Raw genomic sequence first — 22,021 nt, forward strand, 5'->3', positions numbered from 1 at the left:
ATTGATTTATAGATCATACAATCCAAATCCCAGCAGTCTTACTTTTTGCAGAAATTGACATTTTGATTCTAAAGTTAATATGAAAAGGTAAAGGACCTGGAATAGCCAAAACAATCTAGAGGAAAAAGAACAATGATGGAGAACTTAACCTTTCCAATTTTAAGACTTACTATAGAATAATAATAATTAAGACAGTGCAGTATTGGGACAAGATGTACACAGAGATAAAAGGAATGGAACAGAGTCTAGATATAGATTAAAAAATTACAGAACCACTTGATTTATGACAATAATGTCACTGATATTGAAAGGGTAACCGGTGGCCTTTCTCATAAATGGTGCTGGACAATAAGATAAGTGTATGGGGAAAAGTGAAACTTGGCCCCTATTTACATTATACACAAAAATTAATTCAAGATGTATTTATGTGAAATGTGGGCATTGACACTATTAAGCTTCTAGAACAAAACAGGAGACTATCCTCATTATAGTGGAATACTTCTCGGCAATAAAAAGGGAATAAAATTTTAAAAAAAGGAATAAAGTACAAATCACGGAACAGACAAAACAAACAAATTCCTGGGACTAATATGGTACTATAGCAAGGTTTCAGGATATAAAGTTAATGGTAAAAGTCAATTGTTATATATATTGCTATATACCAGCAATGAAGAATTGGAATTTGAAGTTAAAAACACAATACTATTTACATTAGCATCCCCCAAATGAAGTACTTAAAAATAATCTAACAAAATATGTACAAGTTTATGTACATAACTCTGCTGAAAGAAATCAAGGATCTAAATAAATGGAGAGATATCCATGTTCATGAGAAGGAAGATGATATTATTAAGATGTAGTATCTACCCAACTTGATCATAGATTATAACTACCCCAATCAAAGCCCCAGCAAGTTATTTTGTGGGTATCAACAAACTGATTCTAAAGTTTATGTGAAAAGGCAAAAAACACATAATAGCCAACATGATATCGAATAAAAAGAACAAAGTTGGAGGACTGATACTACCTAATTTTAAGACTTACTATAAACCAATGATATATTGATGAAAGAAAACATAGGTCAATGGACTAAAATAGAGAGCCCAAAGGTAGACCCATACAAATAATCAACTAACCTTTGACAAAGAGGCAAAGGCAATTCAATGGAGAAAAGACTGTCTTTTCAGCAAATAGTGTTCAACAACTGGACACTCACATGCAATATATGAATCTTGACACAGACCTTTCATAAACAATTAAATCAAAATTGATCATAAACCTAATTGTAAATGCAAAACTATAAATTCCTAGAAGATAACATAGGAGAAAACCTAAATGACCTCGGGTTTGCTTATAAATTTTGGATTGAATACCAAAGGCGTGATCTGTGAAAGAAAAATTATTAGGTTGACTTCATAAAAATTATAAATTTCTACTCTTGAGAGCTACTGTTAAGAGAATGAAAAGTGTGAGAAATTCTTTGCAAAACACATATATGATGAAGAACTGTTATCCAAATACACAAAGAATTCGTAAAACTCACTGATAAGAAAGCAGCCAATCCAAATAAAAGTTGGCTGAGAGGAATATGAAATATTCACAGCCCTTTGTGCGCTCCAGGAATCCTTCTACCTGCTTCTGTCAGATGGTTCTTGTCTCTGACCATGTCCTTGACCTCATTTTTGATATTGATTTGGATGGCAGTGGAGAATGCAGACAGTTCAGGAGGGCCATGATTAGGGAGGTGAGCTGTAGGTCTCAGTGACCAGCAGGCCCAGAAGAGAGTGAGAAAATGGGGTGGATGGACAGGCAGGGACAGTGGTCAGCCCTGGCTGTGGAGGTCAGGAGCCAGAGGTGGTAGGGCCTGGTGGGGGCAGTGTCCAAGGGGAGCTGGCACTGGCTACTTGTTATCTCACTGTCACTTCCATTTCCCTTGTCCTTCTGCTGATGGCACTCAGATCCCGAGATAACAAGGTTCCATTGTAATCAGCAGAACCGCTCGGATAATGCCTGGAGATGGACATGGTCAGACCACCCAAGGAATCGGGTCTGCCATCTCCGGAAGGCACATCTGGGCCCTGGGTCTGAATCATCTGCTTCCTCCGCTCTGGATTGGAGGACGGCGCGCCCCTCCTCTAACCCTCTGATGGCCTGGGAGGATAAATGGGGAGGGGAGAGCAGACTGCGGCAAAGCAGCAGGGACCAGCCAAGGTAAGCACCCCACGCCAGACCCCAACATCTGGGTGTCACCATGCAGTGAGTCACTGATCCTCAGATCTGGAGAAGCAAGACCTCAGACCCCAGGCCTGGACCGATCCCTGATCCCGGAGTCCCCGACTCCATCTGCACCCCACACTCTGTAAACCCTGGCCTGGCCCAGCCCCCAGCCTCTCTCTTTCCAGATGCTGAATCTGCTGGTGCTGGCACTGCCTCTCCTGCTGAGCCCAGTCCACATGGCCCCTGGTGAGTTCTAACCCTGGCTGGCCCTGGCCCTACCCCTTCTTCCGTACCCCAAAAGCCCCACGATGGGCAGGTGGGTTCACAGAAGCCCAGGGTTGTGTGGGGCTGGGCTGTGTCTTGTCCTGAGAGTGCTTCCTGCCCCAGCCCCACGCCAGGCCCTGGAGCGAGTGAACATCGTGGGAGGGAAGGAGGCCCCTGGCAGCAAGTGGCCCTGGCAAGTAAGCCTGAGAGTCAAATATCAATACTGGAAACACTTCTGCGGGGGCTCCCTCATCCACCCTCAGTGGGTGCTGACTGCAGCACACTGCGTTGGACCGTGAGTGACCATGGGGCCTGGTGGGTGAGGGCAGGCCTGGGGCTCCACCCACATTCCTTGGTGGGAGGCTGCCCTGCCCCCTGAGTAGGTACCCCCTCTCTCCAGGGACTTCAAGAATCCCACAGACCTGAGGGTGCAGCTGCGGGAACAGTACCTGTATTATCGTGACAAGCTACTGCCCATCAGCCGGATCATCGTGCATCCTGAGTACTACGCCATCCAGGCGGGGTTTGACATTGCCCTGCTGGAGCTCGAGGACCCTGTGAACATCTCCTGCCAAGTCCAGCTGGTTACTCTGCCCCCTGCCTCGGAGACCTTCCCCCCAGGGACTCCATGCTGGGTGACAGGCTGGGGTGACATAGACAATGGAGGTAAGCATCAGGGAGAGCTGGAGGGCTTGGGGGAGCAGGGACCAGCCACCCGTATGACTCAGCTCTGGGGTTCCATTTGGGGGACAAGGTCCTCATGGGCTGACTGAGGCTAATGATCACCAGCACCCTGATGTTGTATGCTCTTGTCTCACCCCCAGAATCCCTCCCACCTCCATTCCCTCTGAAGCAGGTGAAAGTTCCTATTGTAGAAAACAGCATTTGTGACTCGAAATATCACACTGGCTTGTACACGGAGGACAATGTGCAGATCGTTCGTGATGACATGATGTGTGCCGGGAACACGAAGAAGGATTCTTGCCAGGTGGGCCCGTGTCCTCCCCAAAGCTCCACAAGTCTTGGCCTCGAGAACCACTACTGACCCCTCTCCTCCCCAGGGTGACTCTGGAGGGCCCTTGGTCTGCAAGGTCAATGGCACCTGGCTGCAGGCAGGTGTGGTCAGCTGGGGCGATGGCTGTGCCCAGCCCAACAGGCCCGGCATCTACACCCGCGTCACCTACTACCTGGACTGGATCCATCGGTATGTTCCCGAGGAGCCCTGAGTCTGTCCCTGAGACAGCCTCCTGGGTCCACAGAGAAGCCAGCCCCTTCCAGTCCCCACACCATTGCATCCTGCCCAGGTGGCAACCTTCCCCACCTTCTGTCCCCTGCCCTGAGCCCTGCCTTCCAGAGCAGGCACTGATCCTCATTAAAGGGCATGGAGAAGACATGTGTTGTGGCCATGATTCTGACTGTGGGCATCACTGAGGTGGGGAAGGGGGTCCGGGGGAGTCTGGGACAGCCGCTATCACTATGGGGTCCTGGGCCCTGACAACTGGGTGTTACTGTAGGGATGGCCCCCTCCCCAGCCCCTGGTGCCTGGGGCTGGGTCTGTTTGGTGAGTGGTCACGTGTATTTGGGATGCAGAAAACAACACGGACCATTTAAGAGATGATTCTAAGGGTGCCCAGGTACCCAGCAATGGGGTCACGATATACAGCTTTGTCCCCCACACCCTGTGTCCCTCCAACCACGCAGTCCCCACCCCTCCTCCCTCCACAACACCGTCTCCCGCTTCTCTCAGGCCACGCTGTGCACGTGCACGTGGAAGTGGTGTTGTCTGCCTCATTTTCACATTTTTGTGACTGATGAGTTGTAACGCTTTGAGCATTTCACTGACCACCATGTTGGTTTTCTCCTGGTGCTGAATGTACTGAGATCGCTATTTCTCACTGCCATGCCAGCTCCCAAGTGGAGCCTGATGTCCAGGCTGCTACAGGCACTTCGGGTGTTTCCAGTTGGGGTCTTAGAACCAGGCGGCCAGGCCATTCCTGTGCACACACCCCGAATGACTGCATCATGTGCCAGTAAGGGGGCTGAGGCACCCTCCATTTCCTAGATGTCAAATGTGTCCCCTCCCAGCAACGGGGATGGCACCATGTCACTCCCTTTAATCTGCCATTCTGGTGAGTGTGGCTCCTCATTAAGTTTTTAATGTTCATGTTTATCGTTTTTGATTCTGGGAGCCCCTTTCACAATTGGAGGCTTCATCCTTGGCAGGAGAGGGGACAGCTGTCCACCTGCAATACTGGGGACGGTGCCCCCAGGCCCAAAGTCCAAGGACGTGGCCCTTTTGGATGTCCCCAGTCATTGGACATGTTTTCCCAGCACTGCAGATGTCAACACGCTGGGGGGTGTTCTGCGTCAGGCTGCCTTGCAGTTCAGGCTGTCTCTTGGGCACAGATTCCCATAAGCCAGCAGCTCTGCTCCCCACGGTGTAGACTCTGCGGATCTGAGTGGGAAGGGCCTCTGCCCCCACTCACCCTGCGCCCTCACTGCTGTGGAAACCGTGGTGGGAGAGGCGCTCGCCCTCCTCATTTTCCTTTCATCTTTAATTATTTTATTGTAGCTGTAACACATGCCCATCCTGGAACGTGAAAGACGGATGGACTGAACCTGTCCCTCCTTCCTCCCTCGTGCCCTCTCTGCATTGCTAACCGTACACAAGCACATTTAGACTATCTACATGCAGATCGTGCTGGGGGACACTGAGGGACAAGAAGCCCTTGGGTGGAGGTGGACCAAGGAAAGATGGATGGGTGGAGCCTGCGGGTGAGACCCCCACTGGAGGGGAGCAGGGAGGAAACCCCATACCCCCCTCCCCCGTTTCCCCTTATCTGGCCCTGAATCCTGAGGAACTCAGCCAGCTCAGCCATGTGGCAGGTGACAGATAAAAGTGAGCGTTGGGTTATCAGGGAGGATCAAACTGGCCTTCCGCTGGTCCAGCGTGGCTTTGGAGGGGAGGGGCAGCCCTCCCTGTGCCTGCAGGGGTCTTTCTGCGGGGGCTGCCATGCAGGCCCACATGGCCCATGATCACTGGGCTGCGGGAAACCCCCATTGGGGCAAGGATAGGGGGGCACTCCAGGCAAGACGCTCTCCCCGTGCCTTGGTTTGCTCTCCTATTAAATGGGGACAGAAATGAGACCATATCAGAGTTATTGTAGAGACCACGTGCATGGTGTTTGGAGTTTCCCACTCAGAGAGCAGGCCTGGAATCCTGGGGGTGTTGAGGACCCTGCAGGGAGCCACGTATGTGGGAAGAGGGGTCCCAATGCTGGGAGTGAACTGAGCTGGGACATGTGAGGGCTCTGAAATCTCTCGTGAGCACCCGGAGAAGGCCCTCGGGGATCCAGGAGACAGAGGACCTGGGTTCCTCCAGACTCTCCCAACCGTGCCCCCATGATAGGTGACATCAGGCCCTTTGGAACCTGGAAGAGGTGGCCTGAGCTCCAACTTCGCTTCCTCAAGCCAGTTTAATGACGGCAGGTCCCCTTCCCTGTGTGGTTGTCACGGGTCCAGCGCAGGCTCCACACACAAAGATGGTGCAAGTGTCACCCCTATTCATCATCAGGTCAAACATGGCGCACACACTTTTGAGTCAAGGCTCTGGGCCAGGTGCTGGTGAGATAAGTTGTGTGCCGAGAAGCTGAGTCCTGGTGGAACACCAGGCAAACTCCTCTTGTCTCAGTTCCCCACATGTAAGAGGGAATTGCTGACCTAAAGGGACCCTCCCACCCAGCCTGTGACTTGGAGTTGGTCAAGTAGCTGGCGGGGGGGACAGGAAAGTCCCAGCCCCTCCCATAGGGCTATAATCAGCTCAGTAATTGAAGGTCAAATAGAGGACAGTTAGGAAGGGCTGCCTCAAGTTGGGAAGCTGATGCTATGTCCATCTGATTTGTTGTAGAGACCACAGGACACTGAGATGGGTGTGGGACAGGGACTCTGGGGAGGGCAGGTTGGTGAGTCCAGTCACATGCCTGAGCCATATCTGCCAGGTTCAGCCTGGCCTTTGAGCTGAGACCCTCCTGAGGTACCCCTAAGACCAGGCTTCTAGAGGACAGGAGAGGGGCCAGTGTGCCCACAAGAACTAAGGAAGGCTTCCTGGAGGGGACAGCACTGACCATCACCCTTTCTTGGGTGAGGAGAAGCCTCAGGTTTGCAGCTAGGATACCTGGGGTCTGGACTTCCTTTTTGTGGTCTGACTGTACGCCCCTGAGCCAGCCACTCACTACCTGGTCAGTAGGGTCCACATGGGGGGCAAATGGTGATCACAAGCCTTCCCTTCGGGGTGTAAAGATGGGGCAGGTAGAGCCTGCCAGTGGAGTCTAGCCTTCAGCTCCTCCTCTATCCCCTCTTCCTCACTCCTGGGTCCGTCCTGTCCCCTCCCCAACTGGGGTGTGGGTCGAGATTGATTGCAAAGGGATGGTGCAATGTTGTATAATTCAACTGTGGAAGTGGTTATGTTACTGTATACATTTTTCCAACATGAATTGTGGGATTAAAATTGGTGATATTTAATTATGTGCGTATTTATGTTATATCACAATAAAGCTAATTTTTTTAAAATTTAAATTATAGCAGTCATTTTCTAAAGATATTTATCTTGTGCTATCTGAGCACCAATCACTTTTTCTCTCAGAAAAATGGTTAATTTACTGGGGTCAAGCTTCTGAGCACATACCTTCAGCCAATGAATATTCACAAAGCCTGTGGTTGTATTTCTAGCTATGTGTACCTAGGCCAGCGAGCAAATCTTCCTGAACCTCTCAGTGGATTTCACCTATGAAAGTGCTGCTTCTTTGGAGTGTGGTGGATGAGTGTGCCCGCATACAAAGGGTCTGGAGCAGTGAGCAGTCCTCATACTGGTGGATGTCCCTTCCTTCTTCCTTCCTAATTTCGAGACTTTCAGTCCTAGATTGGCTCTCTATGACTTTGGCCCCACCCAGGAGAAATCCTTCAGGGTGCTTAAGCCATCCTCGCTGCTCACTCTGGCTTGCTCCTGGACTTCTCCCAGCCCACTTCCACCAGCCGACCTCATCTCCCCTTCCTCCCAAACCCTTGCGCAGCTCATAACAGCAATTGGCTCCCAAGAAGGGTGTGACCAAGATGATGGGAGACAGTCACTTGCAGTGCCTATGCCTGCACCCTAATGAGGAGAGGTGACCTGAGTGACAGCAGCAGCAGTGTCTCAATGGGAGCCTGGCTCCACAGGCTGGGTAAGGAGACCCCAGGTCCCACAGGGTGCAGGGCCAGAGAGAGACTCTGGGAAAAGGGGAAGGCCAGGGACTGGCTTTGCCCGCCATCCCCTGTGTTTGGGGCAGTGGTAACATGGGGGAATCCAGGTGTCTCATTTCCTGGCCAGATCTGTGTATATTAGGTGCATGCATGCATGCAAGTGTGTAAGCACCTCCCTCTCTCACTCCTCCTTCCTCACCCTCTCTCATGCAGGCTCCCCTCCTGGACTGAATGAATTGCAGGGATTTGAGTTGCACTAAGAACCCAGGGAGAAGGAGCTGGGGGTTCAGGTTAGATCTCCAGGAGCTAAGTTAAAGCATCTAGCCTACTATCCTTGCATTAACAGGAAGACTGGGGACTAGTGGGGAAGTTACCTTTCTGAGGCCACACGGTAGACAGTGAGAGCAAAGGGATAGGGGTGCTCAAGATCCACAAGCTCCTGACCCAAGGACTGCCTTCAGAGAACCCTCATTCTCGCATCCAAAAAGCAAACGTTTGCACATGGGATTCCCAAGGTCAGGCCAGCTGTTCAACTATGGTATCCTTGCCTCTCCACCACAATTTTTAGGTTTGGGGTCAGGGGGGATGGGGTCCCAGAAGGTCTTCAATAAAGACCCTGGAGATCCCATGATTGTGCTATGATTTTAGCTACATTTGGAAAGAACTATGTAAGTGAATATGAGACTAACAGACATTCTTTACTATGTTTTTGGACAGCAGTTGACTACAGTAACTGAAACTGTGGATGGTGGGGACTACTGTACTGTAATTCAAAATAAGATACCTGAGAGAGGAAACCACGTGACTGTACAAAAACTTGTACATATTGGAGGGAAAAAAAATGGCTTAAATGATAGAGGCTTTGTTCATCTCTCTGGTGACCAAATCAAAGTTGTAATGGAAACAAGGAGTGAGCAACAAGGAAAAATCGCCTGGGATATAGATGAGCAAGCCATACAACTATGGAGAAATCCAAGAAAGCACCTTGCAATGGCAGAAGGTAAGACGGGGTGAGATCACGGGCTACCCGGTCCCGAGCAGCTGAGTGAGAAGGAGGCTGTGGCAGCGGCAGACACCTCTTAAAGGTGCTGCGTCTGTGAGCATATTTTCGCGGTGACGGACCTGCTCACTCTGAGCACCAGCGCCAATATGGCTATGTGCAAGGGGCACCAGGGACTTACAGGGAGACATTGTCGGAGTGAGGGCCTAGGCGAGACTCACTCTGTACAGAAGCACCAAAGTATCCATTGTTCCCTGTTGAGCCCTACCACCTCCCAGTGCGCAGACACAGCACCGCCATAGCCTTGATGTCATCAAACTGGATAACAGAGGTCTCTCTGCCCAGAGGATGCCCTGAAACCCCACCTCCACCAACTCACAGCCCCACCCAAGACAGAGGCTTAACACTCCCCCTAGATAGGGTCAGCTATGTAATACCAAGACACATCTAGGCATATCCTCAGCGAGTCAGGTGCTCCTTGCTGAGTAGCGCCTGTACTCACACTGGAGGCAGCTGGCCTCAGTTTCTGGTGTGGCCTTTTGAGGCAACTATAAGCACAGCATCTGTGGATTGCTTGCTGAATCTTAACAGGTGGCCCTGGAGAGGCAGAGACTTGAGCTAAATTTGGCCTGCAGCTGAACATCTCTCAGGGCTGTACCACTGGACACCTACTTCACAAATCCACACTAATAAGACCGGGATACTTAGGAGCTTTGCTTAGTACATAGAAACAGATGCAGAAAGGCAGCCAAAATGGGAAGACAAAGAAGCAGAAACCATATGAAAGAACAGAACAGAGATCCAAATATAATGGAGTCAAGTAATCTAACAGATGCAGAGTTCAAAACACTAGTTATAAAGATGCTCAATGAACTTTCGGGAAGTGTAGATAAATTCAGCGAGAACTTCAACAAAGAGATAAAAAACATAAAAATGGAAATGGAAATTATAAAAGAGAACCAGTCTGAAATGAAGAACACATTATCTGAGATGAGAAGTATATTAAATGGAATAAACAAAGGAATAAACAGAGTGAATAAAGAAAAGGATCAAATGACCCATCTAGAGGATGGGAAAGCTAAGGACACTCAATCAGAATGGCAAGAGATAAGATGCCAAGACTATGAAAATAATTTAAGGAGCATATGGGACACTATAAGGGTCAAAATATCCATCTGATTGGTGTACTTAAAGGAAAACAAGATATTGAACAGCTGTTTGAAGAAATAATGATGGAAAACTTTCCTAACCTGGTGAAGGAAATGGACATAAAACCCCAGAAAGCTCAGAGAATCCCAAAAATCAGAGATCCAAAGAGGCCCACACCAAGACACATCATAATTAAAATGCCAAAGCTTAAATACAAAGAAAGATTATTAAAAGCAGCAGGAGAAAAACAGATAGTTACTTATAAAGGAACACCCATAAGACTGGCAGCCAATTTCTCAAAAGAAACTATGCAGGACAGAAGGGCTTGGCAAAAAATTTTCAACAGGATGGAGATCCAGGATCTACTTCCAAGAATACTTTACTCAGCAAAGCTATCATGTAGAGTTGAAGGACAGATAAAGAGCTTCCCAGACAAAAATAAGCTAAAGCAATTTATCACCACCAACCCAGCATTACAGGAAATGTTAGAGGGACTTTTTTAAGAAGAAAAACATAAAAAAATAAAAGTAAAAATAAAAGACCCTGGAAGAATCCAGGGAGGGAAGAGAGGCCTTCCCATGCCGAAATAGGCCACTGGAGCCAGGGCACACCCTCTGCAAAGGACGCAGGGCAGTAGAGGGGAGATGAAACACAGACAGGAGACAAGAGGAGCCTGGAGGTTCCAACAGTCAACTCCAAAGCCACAAGTCCCCACCTGAAGCTCCTTTCGGCCTTGTCTAGACCCAGGAACCTGGGGCCCCTAGTGCCTACCCCGCAAGATTTAGGAAGGTCCCCTTGGACTCTCTTCCTAGTCTGTGCCTGGCAGGAGCATAGGAAATAAGTGGAGAGGTGGTGAGAGCCCCAGCACCAACCCTCGAAATCCCGACCCTTGGGCCACCTGAGCCGTGATCCCTGGCCTAAGGGTGCCGGTACCCCCAGACACACGGAGCCCAGACACCCCCATCCTTTGCACCCTGGCCTGTGGGATCAGAGGATTCCAGCCAAAGGCCTGGGGATTCAGGGAGCCGTTGGCCCCTGGGCGGGTACCCGAGGTCGCATGAAAAGCGGCCCCATGATGTCATCGCGGCCTGCAGTCAATGCGAGCCGCCCTCCTTCCCAGGCCACTAATGGGAGGGAGCGGGCGCACAGACGCGGAGGCCCTCGACCAATCAGGAGTGGTCGGCGTGCGCTAGCCCGGGCTCTTTGAATGGTTCCCAGCGCACTCTAGCAGGTTGCCTAGCTCAGCACCCAGGTTGCCAGCTGAACTTGGGATCTTGCAGCAGCCACCGGCGCTGGTGGAGGCGTAAGGCAGGGCCGCTGACGTGGGCCACGAGGGAGAGGCGTAGGAAGGGGCGCTAGTGGCTTTGTGTGCACCACGGGCCATGCACCACGCGGCTGCGGATGAGGTCGGTGTTGGGAAGAGCTTAGGAAGAGCTGAGCGGAGAGGTCACCGCCTGTGCCTGGGGGCGCCAGGGTCTGAGCCATGAGTGGCCTGGAGCAAGGCCAGCGTCACAGGGCGCGAACAGGGCCTCCGCTCGGGAGGGCTCCTGTGTTCAGTCTTGAAAAGCGTAATCATTGTGTCTGAGGGAGGTCCTGGGTAAGGAAGGCCTGCTTCCCAATTGCCTGGCTGCGCTCTGGGCTCCAGTTGGGGCTGGACCCCGGGCGAGGGGTGGGGTGTTCCATGCCCTGGGGAGCTAGGAGAGAGAAATTCTAAAATAACGGGAAAAAGTTGTTTCCCGCCTTTGTTTCCCACCTTCTAGACGAGGGACCCTGCAAATTACATAGCTGACCCTGCCTAGGGGGAGTGTTAAGCCTCTGCTTTGAGAGCTGCCCTGGCCACACCTGCCCCCTCCCTACCTACACACTCCCCACAACCCACACCCTTCCTCCCCTGGCAGACCACCAGCACACAGTGCACCCTGCAGGGTGTCTGCTGGGAAAACTGTGGGTCCTGTAGCCCCTCCCTGAGGGTTCAAATGAACAGGCCAGAGGTGCAGGTTAAAGCATTTACTCTTTACAGGTGGGGGCTGACTTTCCAGGATCCCCCAACTTGTGCTTCCATCCTGGCCCCAGCACTTTGCCTTAAACAGGTGCAAGTCAAACTGGCCATCCTCCCACGTTCTTTCCCCTAAAGTCAGGACATGGGCTCCGGCTCTCTACTTGCCAGAGAGGTCTGGGATTGGAACAGGAAGCACAGCCTGGTGGGATGGGTGGGTGGGAGAGGCAGGGACAGCAGGATGGGAGTGAGAGGTTGCACAGAAACAAGCAACTTGGGAGAAATAATACAAGAATGTCACATGGAGCCCTGGGGAGGCATCAGCTCCTGCAGAAATACCCCAGCAGAAGCACGTGGCACTGGATCCAGGGCTGGTAGGCAGAGACCTTGGGGTGTATCCCCGGGAGTCCAGGCTCAGCACAGCCCCTGCTGAAGTTCACAATCGCTGCCTGTACCAGCACCAGTCTTGGAGCCGACAGACCAGGGTCCCCTGAAATCTCTCTGAAAGAAGCAAGAATAACAAAGAGATCCAGTAGGACTCAGGTTTATGCTGCAGGAGATGGGAGCTCTCACTGACTGAAGTCAAGGAGCATGGGGACCAAGGGGGCTGAATGCTAGGGGCAGGCCCTTTGGGGCTTTAAACAGCCAGGCTTGGTAGAGAGGCCGGGTCTCCATCCTTGATCTGTTCCCCCCGGCAGCCCTGCATATCAGCTGTATCAGCCTCCTTTCTGTTTTTAACAGTTGAAGACTCTGAGGCTCAGAGATGTCATGCAATATGCTGAAAGTCACACAGCTAGTAAACAAAAGAGCTGAGATTCAATCGCTTTATTATTATTCCAAGCGTGAATGCTCCCTCTGTTGCCTGCTGCCTCCCTTATGAGTTGCACAGCATCTCTGAGCCTGGATTCTGTCCCTCTGCCCCTGTCTGCCCCAGAATCGGGATGACTCTGGACTCATTCTTACAACAAGTATTCATCAAGCTCCAGCTCTGAGCCACACACTATTGTGTGTGGTGTTATTTGGGCATGAGACAGAGTCCCCAGCCTCATGCAGCTGGATCATAAGGTGCTGCCCCTGCCTACAGCCCAGGAACTAGCCTGCCTCGTGGACTCAATTAGGATTAGAGAGGTGACCTGAGAAGCCCTTTGCTAAGCACAGAGAAGGCACATACATCACAGATTCCCTGTGAATGAGGCTCTGCTTTCTCACCCCCACTGTACTAAAGGGAGAAATGAGGCCCGGAAGGGTCCAGTGGACCAGGCCTCTTGGTGGATCAGGGACAGAAGCACTGATCAGAGGAGACTGACCTTGCAGAAGCCCTTTTGGCCTTGGAAGAAGCTGGCACACAGCATCTCTTTGGTGATAGGCTCTAGGTCATAGAACCTGCGACAGCTCTGCAGGCCAATGACATGTACATCTACCTCCTGCAGCCTCTGGGGCTCAGGAGGGGCCACTTGGGGCAGGGTGGACAGGCAGGGTAGGACAAGGGAAGGTGTCTTAGGAGCCCTTCGGGGACTGCTGGGCAGCGTGTTCAGCTGTGCCTGCTGCTCTCTGTGAAATAGCCAGGAGCAGCAGGGGTCCAATGAGTTCCCTCCTTGGGGTGGGGCAGTTCATATAATGTGGACAGTGAGGCAGATGCCTGTCCAAGGCAGGCCTAGGTAGTACAGAACAAGGCTTGGGCTAGGCCTTTGGGGGTGAGGTCAGGGGCACAGAGAAGTCTGGATTGGCTCATGCACCCTGGCAGTGCCTTCTGCTCTGCGTCAGGGCATCTCCCTCTGGCCCTGAACCCCAGCCCCTCACCCACCATTCTGCCTGATGTCCCCTCAGCCAGTCACCCATCAGTGGGTACCCTCAGGGAAGTAAGACCTGGGCAAGGCCAAAGACTGATCTGACAGGGAGAAGGGCACAGGGGGTGCCAGCTTCAGCAGGGCCATGTCTCTGCCCTACAGTGCATTCCTTTTGGAAGAGGGGTGCCAGATGACACAACTGCCACAGAGGTGGAGTCCCGGGCATTGCTGTACAGGATGGACTCTCCCAGCCGGACAGTCAGGTCCTGTGGATTCACAGAGCTGTTCTGGAAGCAGGAGGGAAATGATGGGATATGAGGACAGAGTCTGATGTTATGGGCCCCGCCCAGACTGGCTGTCGGTGGAAGAGGGCAGTGGGCTGGGTGCTTCCTTCAGTCCCATGAGGATCTTCTGCTCAGCCCTGGCCCACTGAGGCAGATCTGGGCATGGGAAACACAGTGCCAGCCCTGCCGTTGCGTTCTTGTTCCCGAGAAACGCAGTCTGGCCGGGGAGAAAGCATAAAAGTCCAGCTTCGTGGGATAAGACGCTTTATCCTTTCACTGTCAAGAGCCCTCCAGCAGCAGGGCCTGTGCTGGCGAGGGACAGAGTGGACGAAGCCCGGCTCTTTCTGGCCAGACAGACAGCTGGGGAGGCAGTGCTGAGACGGAGAGGACAAGGTCTGGGGGAAGGAAGAATGGGGAGTTAGTGTTGAATGAGTATTGGAGTTTCGGTTTTACAAGATGGAGAGAGTTATGGGGGTAAATGGTGGTTGCACAACAGTGTGAACATATTTAACGCCACTGAACTGTATACTTAAAAATGGTTGAGATGGTAAATTTTTATCTTATGCACATTTAACCACAATAAAAACAATTGGAAAAAAAGTCTGTACTTGTAAGTATTGTCCAATAATTAAAATTCATTTTTTTCCTGGTTTGAAGAAAATGGCCAGCGTCGGAGGCAAATTCCCGAGGAGAGAACGAGGTGCTAGAGCGACCTCAGCCCTCGGAAACCTGAGCCACCTGCTGGGGTCCTAAAGGGCAGTAAGGCCTGTGAGTCAAGGCTGTTCTAGGTGCACCTACTCTCTTTCCCTTCCAGCTGCCCTGAGAATCTCACAGCCTGGGGCCTCCATGAGTGTGGGAAGCAGGGCTCACCTGGAGATGCACTGGGTAGCACTCAGCACCCACTGGTGGCTGATGAGGCCGGCTCCACAAACATGCTGGCCCCACTCTCTGAGGCTGACCTGCCAGGGCCACTGCCAGGGGGATGCCACCATGCCCCCAGCGACGCAGGCCTCAGGATTAAAGCCATTCACTGACGGAGAGACCAGACTCAGCTGGCCCAGCAAGCTCCCCGCCAAGTGGGGCCTAGAAAGGGAGGCTCTCCTCCCACCTCTACCTCTAGAGTCTATCACCTGTGGTCGACTTCCTGAACCACAAACAGTGCTGCCCAGCGGAACTTTCTATGATGATAGGTGTCCTCTGACCTGCTGTCTAGTGCAGTAGCCACTGTCCTCATGTGGCCATTGAGCTCTTGAAATGTCTTCGTGTAACTGAGAAGCTGAATTTTTAATCTTATTTAATTTAAATTAATTTAGATGTAAGTGGTTCCTGTGTGTGATAGGTGGCTCTCAGGCTGGAGAATGAGGCCAACTTTCAATCTTCACTAGTAAGTACAATCTCCCTCACTGTTATTTTGAAGTGTACATGAGTGAAACATGGGAAAGCCTTGAATGTGGTTTCTGGCATGTAGGGGTGTTAGGACATCTTAGTTCCCAGCCTTGGGTCTCAGTTTTCTCCTGAGCTGTGCACAGCGAGAAGGACTTTGAAAGTTATAAAGGTTACATGAGTGTGACGTTACGAAACTCCAAGAACAGATTGGATTAAATGTGATCACTGCCACCCCAGACCTGTCTCCTGGGGGCCAGAGTTGTGCAGGAAAGAGCCAGGATGATTTGAGGGCCCAGAACAGACCTTGAAGTGGGGAGATTGGGTATGGCAGGATCCCTATGTCCCTGCCGGAGAACTGCCTCATTTAAAAGAGGCCGCAGGCTGTGTCCAGCAAGTGGGTGTCTGGGTTCTCAGGCACCCTTGCCTCAAGATTGACCCCTTTCTCCCAGGAAGGGAAGGATGAGGAGCGCTAGAGGGAGCCACATCTGAGAAGAGAAGAGCAGAGGGTGTCGGAGTCCCAGCATCCAGGGCAAGAACGGCCCTTCCAAGCCTTTCCCAATGGCCACGGCCAGGAAATGTTGTTGCTACCCACTCTGGGGTGCCTTCACCCAGGTCTCCCCGACTACAAAGACTAGGGACACTGGAGAAAGCACGAACCTGGATGCCACCCCACACACAGGCTCAGAGCTAGCTCTGTCCTTACAACCTCACCTGGTGGGAGTCCATGCCACTCCAGTCCCAGGAATAACCACAATGGGAGGCCAGGGCAGGTCAGAAGGTGGAGGCCTGCCCCTCCTGCTCTCCAAAGACACTCCTCACCTGGAGAAACATCTGCTAAGGGCTCAGTAGGGACTCCAAGTTCTCTTTGCACCTTTGTGCCATCTGACTGGTATGTCACTGGGTTGGAGCTGCACCCAGGTCTACCCACTTGGCCTCCTACCTGCGCCCATCCTCTAGAGGTCTCAGAGGCATGGAGGCAGGGAAGGAAGCCACCGGCTCCTGGGGTGGGGGCTATGCCTAGAGAACTGGAAGTTTTTATAGTGATGTCAGGGTGGGGGTCAAGCAGATGGTTGGATTTGAGGGATATGAGGTTCTCCAGGTATTGGCAACCAGCCACAGTGATTGCTTGATTCTTGATGTTCTGGGAATGCTCTTCATTCCCTCGCTGCCCAGCTAGGCTGTAGATAAGGAAGGTGAGCCCTGACCTACCACCTGGGCCCTGCCATAAGCTGAGATCCCTGTCTGGTCAAGGCCCCAGGTTGGGGTCCCCTGTCTAGCTTAGGACTGCACATTCTAGTCCTGACTCCTCACTTGGCTCCACCCTCCTGGGTAGTTGCGGGTAAATCTTTCCTGATCTGGGTTTAGCTCCCATCAGGATCGAGCTCTGTCTCCTTTACCAGAAAGTGATCATAGAGTCCCCTGAGCAGGAGCCACTACTCCACACTTCCTCCCCTAGAGACTGTCACTTCTGGTCAGTGATGGGGATCCCCTGGCAGGCATAGCCTTCCCCTGCTTCCTCTCTCAGCCGAGCTGTTCAGGTGTCGTGATTTCTGTGACTTGAGCTCTGACTAGAGGGGCTCCCAGCCCAGCCTCCATCTCCTCACCAGGCTCAGAGACAAGCCACTTGAGGAATGCAAGGCCATGCGGTCAGGCCTCAGGGAATTGGGTGGAAATTGAGGTCAGAATCCCTGACTGCGTATCACCTTAAACAGCTGCTTAGTCCAGGTGCAGAGCAGACATGAAAGAGGAGGGCCAGAGAGTTCCAGGAGGTTCCAGAAGCCACCTAACCCTGGAAAATGCCCCTGTGGACTCTGGCTAGGGCCTTGCTGGGTTACCCTTTACATGCAGCCAATGTGTGCCAGGGACTTCGTGTGTGTGTGTGTGTGTGTGTGTGTGTGTGTGTGTGTGTGTGTGTGTGTGTGTGTGTTAAAATACACACAACATAAATTTACTATTGTAATCACTATAAGTGTACAATTCAGTGTCATTTAGCACATTCACAATGCTGTGCAACCATCATGGCCATCTACCTCAAGGGATTTTTCTATCTTCCTTGAAATAGAAAACTGTCCCCATTAGCAGTCACCTACCCACCCCAGCCACAGGGTTATTTGGACGTGAGTGTTTTAATGACATGTCTTAAGCACGTTTTCTATAGTTTAAAAACCTAATCAGAACATTTCTCTCTTGGAGGTTTCCAGTCAAGGTGACAGAGTAGGTAAACGCTGTGCTCACCTCCTCTAACAATCACATCAGAATTACAGCTAAACTACAGAACAGCCATCATTGAAAGTCACCTGAAATCTAGCTGAACAGAAGTCCTACAACTGGGGACACACAGAAGAGGCCAACTTGAGACTAGGTAGAAGGGGAGGAGATGCTAAATGGGCTGGTCCCACACCTGCGTGTGGCAACTGAGAATCAGGAGAAATATCTCAACTGTGGAGGTCCCCCTTAAGGAGCAAGGAGTCCCAGCTCCACTCCAGGCTCCCCAGCCCCAGCCCAGGGCTCCAGTGTTGGAAGAGAAGTTCCCACAACTTCTGACTGCAAAAACCAGTGGAAATTGTGGCTAGGTGAGACAGAAGGCCACAGGACTTTCTTCTTAAGGAGCCTTATTCACTGACGATCTTATTCACTGATAGACCCACTCACTCTAGGCTCCAGTGCTGGGGCAGCAGCTCGAAAGAGACACACAAGGAGGAACTGAGTTATCTGGCTTCAGAGAGAGCACTGGAGGGGCAGCTTCTCTCAGAAGTGTGGGCAGAGGTCATTATTCCTTTGTTGAGTCCCCCCCGACCTGGCTTACAGAGGCAGGCAGGCACCATATCTGAGTCTCAATCAACTTGGTTATCACTGGTCACCCCACCTTAGTGATTTCCTGAGACCCCATCCCTCCCAACATGCAGATCCACTCAAGTTGCTTCCAGTGGATTTTCCTTAAAAATGGCCTGTCTTGGCTCATGCTGCAGACTTTCCTAAAATCTCTCAAAGGTTCACAAAACCTAAACAAGTGGCATCTGGCCTTGGGCATGCCCTGTACCTCTTGCTGAGCAGCCCCAAGCCCAACACTAGCGGCACCCAACCTCGATTTGAAGCTTGGCCTCTTGAGGCACTTCCAAGTCCTATGTGGTGATGGCCATCTGCATATTGCTTGGTGGCTCATGTCAGGTGGCCCCAGGCAGGGCATAGGCATCAGTTGAACTTGGCCTGTGGCAGGGACCCTCTAAGGAGGACCAGACCTGCACACCCAGTGCCAGCTTCGGACTGAGCCAGACCACCACCTGGTGTCACATCTGAGGACATTACACCCAAAGGGTATACAGGACAGGCACCAGAGCCCTGATAAAGTGAGTCTTGCCCTGTATGGTCAGCCCCTGCACAACAGCTCCTCCACTTGTCACAGCCAGTCCTCACAAACAATCAGCCTGAGAGTCAATCCCTCCCACTGATGTGCAAACAGTAACCAAGGTTCAACTACAACAGGAGGGCACACACAGTCCATACAAGGGACATAACTGGAGCACCCAGCTCAGGCGACCAGAGAAGATTGTGCCACTGGGACCCACAGCATACCTACTACATAAGGCCACTCTACTAAGACTGGGAGACATAGCAGCCCTACCTAGTACATACATACAAGCACAAGTAGGCAGTCAAAATGGGAAGAAACAGAAACATGTCCCAAATGAAGGAACAGAAGGAAGTTCCAGAAAAAGAACTAAACAAAATGGAAACAAGCAATCTATCAGGTGCAGAATTCAAAACACTTATAAAAATGCTGAATGAACAGGGAAAAAGTGGATGAACTCAGTGAGAACTTTAACAAAGAGATAGGACATAAAAATTGAGATAGAAAACATAAAAAATAACCAGTCAGAAATGAAGAACATAATAACTGAAATGAATACCTTAGGAGGAATTAAGAGTAGATTAGACAAAGCAGAGAATCAAAGCAGTGATTTAGACAATAAGGTAGTAGAAAACACCCAATCAGAACAGCAACAAGAAAAAAGAATCTAAAAAAATGAGGATAGTTTAAGGGGCCTCTGGGACAACATCAAGTGTACCAATATTCACATCATAGAGGTACCAAAAAGAGGAGAGAGAAAGCAAGGAATTGAAAACCTATTTCAAGAAATGACTGAAAAAAATCAATAAGAAAAAAAAATAATGACTGAATACTTCCCTAACCTCAATGAACCTAGGTAAAAGAAATAGACTTAAGAGCCCAGGAAGCACAGAGAGTCCCAAACAAAATAAACCCAAAAAGGCCCACACCAAGACACGTCATAATTAAAATGCCAAAGGTTAAAGACAAAGAGACAATCTTAAAAGCAGCAGGAAAAAAAGCAGTTAGTTACCTACAATGGAGCTCCCATAAGACTGTAAGTTTATTTCTCAACAGAAACTTTTCATGCCAGAAGGGATTGGCAGAAAATATTCAAAGGGATGAAATGCATTTACCTACAACCATGATTACTTTACCCAGCAAAACTATCAGTTAGAATCAAAGGCAGATAAAGAGCTTCCCAGACAAGAAAAAGCTGAAGGAGTTCATCATCACCAAGCCGGTATTCTAGGAAATGTCAGAGGGACTTAAGAAGAAAAAAAGAAAAAAAAATATGAATAAAATGGCAATCACTGCATATCTAGCAACAAGTACTTTAAATGTAAATGGATTAAATGTGCCAATCAAAAGAGGGTGGCTGAATGGATAGAATACAAGACCCTTACATATACTGCCTACAAGAGACTCATTTCAGATCAAAAGACACACAAAAACCAAAAGTAAAGGGATGAAAATAGACATTTCATGAAAACGGAAACAAAAAACATCTGGGGTAGCAATACCTATAACAGACAAAATATACTTTAAAACAAAGGCTATAATAAGAGACAAGGAAGGACTCAGTTATCCCACTTCTGGGTATTTATCTGAAAAAACCCAAAACACTACTTTGAAGGGGAATGTGAATCCATGTGTCCATTGCATCATTATTTACAGTGGCCAAGATTTGGAGGCATCCTGGGTGTCCATCAATGGATGGACGGATAAAGAAGAGGTGGTATATATGTACAATGAAATATCACTCAGCCATAAAAAAGAATGACATCTTGCCATCTGTAACAACATGGATAGACACAGAGGGTATTGTGCTGAGTGGAGTAAATCAGACAAAAAAGGACAAATGTCATATGTGGAATCTAGAGAACAAGATAAACAAACAAACAACAGAAATAAGCTCATAGACTCAGAATATTTTTGATGGTTGTCAGATTGGGAAGTGGGGTAATAGGGGAGAGAAGAGGAGATTAATAGGTACAAATTGGTAGTTACAAAATAGTCATAGGAATGTAGAGTATATCATGGGGGATATAGTCAGTAGTATTATAATAACTATGTATGGTGTCAGATGGGTACTGGATTTATTGGAGTGATCACTTCATAAGGTATATAAATGTCTAATCACTATGTTGTACACCTGAAACTAATATAATATTGTAAGTCAACTATAATTGAAAAAATGAGAATATAAAAATTAAAAAGAAAAAAGGGAAAAAGAGACTTCCTCTCTTGTCTTCATGATGAAAGTAATTACTTTTTTTCTGATTACAAACATGATACATTTCAAAATGGAAGAGAGAGGTATTTGGAACGTTACAGAGAAGAAATTAAAACTGCCCCAAATCCTATCACCTAGTGCTGCCCACCCTTGGTTCTGATTCTCTGCTGTAATCAAGGATGTTGTAACATCCTGAATCTTCATCTTTGCATGTTTGTCACTAAACTGGCAAATGGACATGGCCCAAATCCCAGGAGAAGCTGCCCAGGCACTGACAGATGTCGTTCTCTTGGGGTGCAGGGCCTGCACCTCTTCTTATCCCCTGAGCAGAGATGAGAGGCAGCCAGCTCCAGGCAGAACAGCGCTGAGGTCCAGGGTGCCCCCCACCCCGTGTACCAACCCCAGCTTCATCTCAGATAGGGTTTTGGTGCATTTCTATATGGCACGCTCACACACTGAGAGATAAATCTAGCCATTCTAATTTCCACCTAGGCATTCATTCATTCATTCATTCACTCATTCATTCATTCTGTAAAAAAAAAATCTTTCTAGTTCTACTGGATGCCCAGAGCTGTGGAAATTACAGACATGTAGTACAAAAACAGAGCCCTCCTGGGACTCAAGCCAGTAGTTCTTCTGGACCATTGGCAAGGCTGGGAAGGGTGTGACCTGTCCCTGGAGCCAGCTCTCTCACACCCCTGCCAAGGGGATGAAAGAGATACAGGCTATGTCCCTCAAGAGGAAGAAACATGTCTGCCAGTGCCTGGGATGCTCCTCCGGGGCAGCTGCTGTGCCTGCTCTGGGGCAGTCCAGGAAAGCACACTCACATTCTGGCCTCCTCTCACCACTTCTTAAATTCTATTCCACCCTCAGCCTCTGTTCCCCAGGGTTCAAGCATCACTTCTATTGAGACAACTCCCTAATTCCTTTCTCAGCCTCTAGCCTGACAAATAGCTCCCTAAGGCGGGGAGGGAGGGTGGTTCCTCCTAGATGCTCCCCAGACATCTAAAATTCATGCCTAACCAGAAAAGGCACACTAGGAAGGTCAGTGAAGGCTCTCACCTGAATGGTACCCAAGTGAGCCAACATTATCCTAGAAAAGAGGTATTTGCAACTTAATGAGGTCACTTTCACAT

At 49.9% G+C, this 22,021-nt stretch overlaps 1 protein-coding gene across 1 annotated transcript; it reads left to right on the top strand.

Moving 5' to 3' along the window:
- The first annotated feature begins 2,178 nt into the window (after positions 1-2,178).
- LOC120620543 (tryptase beta-2-like) lies at positions 2,179-3,720 on the top strand. The gene is made up of 6 exons (XM_039885604.1): positions 2,179-2,211; positions 2,403-2,463; positions 2,605-2,776; positions 2,882-3,147; positions 3,306-3,469; positions 3,543-3,720. The coding sequence occupies exons 2-6, from the start codon at positions 2,403-2,405 to the stop codon at positions 3,705-3,707; spliced, it is 828 nt and encodes a 275-aa protein (XP_039741538.1). The 5' UTR covers positions 2,179-2,211; the 3' UTR covers positions 3,708-3,720.
- The last annotated feature ends 18,301 nt before the right edge of the window (positions 3,721-22,021 follow it).

This window comes from Pteropus medius, unplaced genomic scaffold, assembly GCF_902729225.1.
Source record: "Pteropus medius unplaced genomic scaffold, Ma_sr-lr_union100, whole genome shotgun sequence".
NCBI lineage: Eukaryota > Metazoa > Chordata > Mammalia > Chiroptera > Pteropodidae > Pteropus > Pteropus medius.